The 5,855-nt window shown below is 47.6% G+C and overlaps 1 protein-coding gene across 1 annotated transcript; it reads right to left on the bottom strand.

Moving 5' to 3' along the window:
- Positions 1 to 2,631: 2,631 nt before the first annotated feature.
- Positions 2,632 to 4,979, bottom strand: LOC138365558 (golgin subfamily A member 6-like protein 2). Its single transcript, XM_069326031.1, has 3 exons — positions 4,868 to 4,979; positions 3,653 to 3,916; positions 2,632 to 2,822 (listed from the first exon to the last, which is right to left on the bottom strand). The coding sequence occupies exons 1-3, from the start codon at positions 4,977 to 4,979 to the stop codon at positions 2,632 to 2,634; spliced, it is 567 nt and encodes a 188-aa protein (XP_069182132.1).
- Positions 4,980 to 5,855: the final 876 nt, after the last annotated feature.

Here is a 5,855-nt window from a genome sequence, read left to right as displayed (position 1 = left end):
TATCACATGGGTGTGTTGTGATATTACCATACTGGACCATGGTGTGTTCTGATATTATCATACTGGTCCCTGGTGTGTTGTGATATTACCATACTGGTCCATGGTGAGTTGTGACATTACCATACTGGTCCATGGTGTGTTGTGATATTACCATACTGGTCCATGGTGTGTTGTGATATTACCATACTGGTCCATGGTGTGTTGTGATATTACCATACTGGTCCATGGTGTGTTGTGATATTACCATACTGGACCATGGTGTGTTGTGATATTACCATACTGGTCCATAGTGTGTTGTGATATTACCATACTGGACCATGGTGTGTTGTGATATTACCATACTGGACCATGGTGTGTTGTGATATTACCATACTGGTCCATAGTGTGTTGTGATATTACCATACTGGTCCATGGTGTGTTGTGATATTACCATACTGGTCCATGGTGTGTTGTGATATTACCATACTGGACCATGGTGTGTTGTGATATTACCATACTGGACCATGGTGTGTTGTGATATTACCATACTGGACCATGGTGTGTTGTGATATTACCATACTGGACCATGGTGTGTTGTGATATTACCATACTGGTCCATAGTGTGTTGTGATATTACCATACTGGACCATAGTGTGTTGTGATATTACCATACTGGTCCATGGTGTGTTGTGATATTACCATACTGGACCATGGTGTATTGTGATATTACCATACTGGTCCATGGTGTGTTGTGATATTACCATACTGGTCCATAGTGTGTTGTGATATTACCATACTGGACCATAGTGTGTTGATATTACCATACTGGACCATGGTGTGTTGTGATATTACCATACTGGTCCATGGTGTGTTGTGATATTACCATGCTGGACCATGGTGTGTTGTGATATTACCATACTGGTCCATGGTGTGTTCAGATATTACCATACTGGACCATAGTGTGTTGTGATATTACCATACTGGACCATGGTGTGTTGTGATATTACCATACTGGTCCATGGTGTGTTGTGACATTACCATACTGGTCCATGGTGTGTTGTGATATTACCATACTGGACCATGGTGTGTTCAGATATTACCATACTGGACCATAGTGTGTTGTGATATTACCTTACTGGACCATGGTGTGTTGTGATATTACCATACTGGTCCATGGCGTGTTGTGATATTACCATACTGGTCCATGGTGTGTTGTGATATTACCATACTGGTCCATGGTGTGTTGTGATATTACCATACTGGACCATAGTGTGTTGTGATATTACCATACTGGTCCATGGTGTGTTGTGATATTACCATACTGGTCCATGGTGTGTTGTGATATTACCATACTGGACCATGGTGTGTTGTGATATTACCATACTGGACCATAATGTGTTGTGATATTACCATACTGGACCATGGTGTGTTGTGATATTACCATACTGGTCCATGGTGTGTTGTGATATTACCATACTGGTCCATGGTCAGTTGTGATATTGCCATACTGGTCCATGGTGTGTTCAGATATTACCATACTGGACCATGGTGTGTTGTGATATTACCATGCTGGACCATGGTGTGTTGTGATATTACCATACTGGTCCATGGTGTGTTCAGATATTACCATACTGGACCATAGTGTGTTGTGATATTACCATACTGGACCATGGTGTGTTGTGATATTACCATACTGGTCCATGTTGTGTTGTGATATTACCATACTGGACCATGGTCGGTTGTGATATTACCATACTGGACCATGGTGTGTTGTGATATTACCATACTGGACCATGGTGTGTTGTGATATTACCATACTGGTCCATGGTGTGTTGTGATATTACCATACTGGTCCATGGTGTGTTGTGATATTACCATACTGGTCCATTGTGTGTTGTGATATTACCATACTGGTCCATGGTGTGTTGTGATATTACCATACTGGACCATGGTGTGTTGTGATATTACCATACTGGACCATAGTGTGTTGTGATATTACCATACTGGACCATGGTGTGTTGTGATATTACCATACTGGTCCATGGTGTGTTGTGATATTACCATACTGGTCCATGGTGTGTTGTGATATTACCATATGGGTGTGAGGTGGTGTTATGACCACACATACACCAGTATGATCATACTGTAGCTGGTGTATGATGTGCTCAAACTGTATAGTGATGTCTTGGCTGATTAGCCTAGTATCACGAATATTAATTTATGTAGTTATTCTTTTTTCGTCAACACACTAGAAATAATTGTGTATTGCCAATGTATTCCACATATATCTATGTATATTATATATCTATACCATAAATCCTTGCCATGTATTTGTGGATATATATTAGAAGTCTAGTGAATAGCAGTAGCCTAATGTCATGTAGCTTGAAAAACATCCGTATATGCTTATATTATGGAATGCTACATAATGCTGTATAGGAAATATTATGTGAACTATGATGGAGAATGTATAAATTTAGGTCTCGGATGTATTACTCTCATGTATACTGTGTAATTTCCCTTTCATTATTGTTCATTACATTGTCCTCTAACATTAAATTAGATTATGGGATTGTGAGATGTATACCACATAGACATAGTTTTGATACACATGTTGTATATATATATACTTTATATTGTATTCATGTATACTTATGTATAATGGTCTGAAGGCCCTTCCTTGCCTCCCTGTCCACCTACACCCGTCTCCTCTACACCTACACCCGTCTTCTCTACACGTACACCCGTCTTCTCTACACGTACACCCGTCTCCTCTACACATACACCCGCCTCCTCTACACCCACACCCGTCTCCTCCACACCTACACCTATCTTCTCTACACCTACACCCACCTCCTTTACACCTACACCCTCCTCCTCTACACCCATCTCCTCTATACCTACACCCTCCTCCTCTACACCTACACCCACCTACTCTACACCTACACCCGTCTCGACACCTACACACGTCTCCTCTACACCTACACCCGTCTCCACACCTACACCCGTCTCCTCTACACCTACACCCGTCTCCTCCACACCTACACCTGTCTCCTCTACACCTACACCCGTCTCCCCTACACCTACACCCGTCTCCCCTACACCTACACCCACCTCCTCTACACCTACACCCTCCTCCTCTACACCTACACCCATCTCCTCTACACCTACACCCTCCTCCTCTACACCTACACCCACCTCCTCTACACCTACACCCGTCTCGTCTACACCTACACCCGTCTCCTCTACACCTACACCCGTCTCCTCTACACCTACACCCGTCTCTACACCTACACCCGTCTCCTCCACACCTACACCCGTCTCCTCCACACCTACACCCATCTCCTCTACACCTACACCTGTCTCTTCTACAGCTACACCCACCTCTACACCTACACCTGTCTCTTCTACACCTACACCCTCTTCACCACCTACACCCACCTCTACACCTACACCTGTCTCTTCTACACCTACACCTGTCTCTTCTACACCTACACCCTCCTCCTCACCACCTACACCCACCTCTACACCTGTCTCTTCTACACCTACACGTCTCCACAACACCTACACATTTCTCCTCTACACCTACACCCTCCTGCTCTACACCTTCACCTGTCTCCTCTCCACCTACACCCACCTCCTCTACACCTACACCCGTCTCCCCTACACCTACACCCGTCTCCTACACCTACACCCTCCTCCTCTACACCCACACCCTCCTCCTCTACATCTACACCCTTCTCTACACCCACACCCGTCTCCTCTACACCTACACCCGTCTCCTCTACACCTACAACCTTCTCTTCTACACCTACACCCGTCTCCTCTACACCTACACCCGTCTCCTCTACACCTACACCCGTCTTCTCTACACGTACACCCGTCTCCTCTACACCTACACCCGTCTCCTCTACACCTACACCCGTCTCCTCTACACCTACACCCGTCTCCTCTACACCTACACCCGTCTCCTCTACACCTACACCTGTCTCTTCTACACCTACACCTGTCTCTTCTACACCTACACCTGTCTCTTCTACACCTACACCTGTCTCTTCTACACCTGCACCTGTCTCTTCCACACCTACACCCTCCTCCTCTACACCCGTCTCCTCTACACCCGTCTCCTCTACACCTACACCCTCTTCCTCTACACTTTCACCTGTCTCCTCTACACCTACACCAGTCTCCTCTACACCTACACCCTCCTCCTCTACACCTATACCCGTCTCCTCTACACCTACACCTGTCTCTTCCACACCTACACCTGTCTCTTCTACACCTATACCCTCCTCTACACCTACACCCATCTCCTCTACACCTACACTCTCCTCCTCTACACCTTCACCCATCTCCTCTACACCTACACCTGTCTCTTCTACACCTATACCCTCTTCACCTACACCCACCTCTACACCTACACCTGTCTCTTCTACACCTACACCTGTCTCTTCCACACTTACACCCGTCTCTTCCACACTTACACCCGTCTCCTCAACACCTACACCCTCCTCCTCTACACCCGTCTCCTCTACACCTACACCCCTCCTCCTCTACACCTTCACCCGTCTCCTCTACACCTACACCCGTCTCCTCTACACCTACACCCGTTTCCTCTACACCTACACCCGTTTCCTCTACACCTACACCCGTTTCCTCTACACCTACACCTGTCTCCTACACCTACACCTGTCTCTTCTACACATACACCTGTCTCCTCTACACCTACACCCGTCTCCTCTACACCTACACCCGTCTCCTCTACACCTACACCCGTCTCCTCTACACCAACACCCGTCTCCTCTACACCTACACCCGTCTCCTCTACACTTACACCCGTCTCCTCAACACCTACACCCTCCTCTACACCCGTCTCCTCTACACCTACACCCCTCCTCCTCTACACCTACACCCATCTCCTCTACACCTACACCTGTCTCTTCCACACCTACACCTTTCTCTTCTAAACCTATACCCTCCTCCTCTACACCTACACCCATCTCCTCTACACCTACACTCTCCTCCTCTACACCTTCACCCGTCTCCTCTACACCTACACCCGTCTCCTCTACACCTACACCCGTCTCCTCTACACCTACACCCGTCTCCTCTACACCTACACCCACCTCCTCTACACCTACACCCGTCTCCTCTACACCTACACCCGTCTCCTCTACACCTACACCCGTCTCCTCTACACCTACACCCGTCTCCTCTACACCTACACCCGTCTCCTCTACACCTACACCCGTCTCCTCTACACCAACACCCGTCTCCTCTACACCTACACCCGTCTCCTCTACACCTACACCCGTCTCCTCTACACCTACACCCTCCTCCTCTACACCTACACCCGTCTCCTCTACACCTACACCCGTCTCCTCTACACCTACACCCTCTTCCTCTACACTTTCACCTGTCTCCTCTACACCTACACCAGTCTCCTCTACACCTACACCCTCCTCTACACCTATACCCGTCTCCTCTACACCTACACCTGTCTCTTCCACACCTTCACCTGTCTCTTCTACACCTATACCCTCCTCCTCTACACCTACACCCGTCTCCTCTACACCTACACTCTCCTCCTCTACACCTTCACCCATCTCCTCTACACCTACACCTGTCTCTTCTACACCTACACCCTCTTCACCTACACCCACCTCTACACCTACACCTGTCTCTTCTACACCTACACCTGTCTCTTCCACACCTACACCCGTCTCCTCAACACCTACACCCTCCTCCTCTACACCCGTCTCCTCTACACCTACACCCCTCCTCCTCTACACCTTCACCCGTCTCCTCTACACCTTCACCCGTCTCCTCTACACCTACACCAGTCTCCTCTACACCTACATCCTCCTCCTCTACAC

Source organism: Procambarus clarkii, chromosome 17, assembly GCF_040958095.1.
Source record: "Procambarus clarkii isolate CNS0578487 chromosome 17, FALCON_Pclarkii_2.0, whole genome shotgun sequence".
In the NCBI taxonomy this organism is placed as follows: Eukaryota; Metazoa; Arthropoda; class Malacostraca; order Decapoda; family Cambaridae; genus Procambarus; species Procambarus clarkii.
Note: the sequence above shows the minus strand (reverse complement) of the source record. Positions and strands in the feature narration are given on the sequence as shown.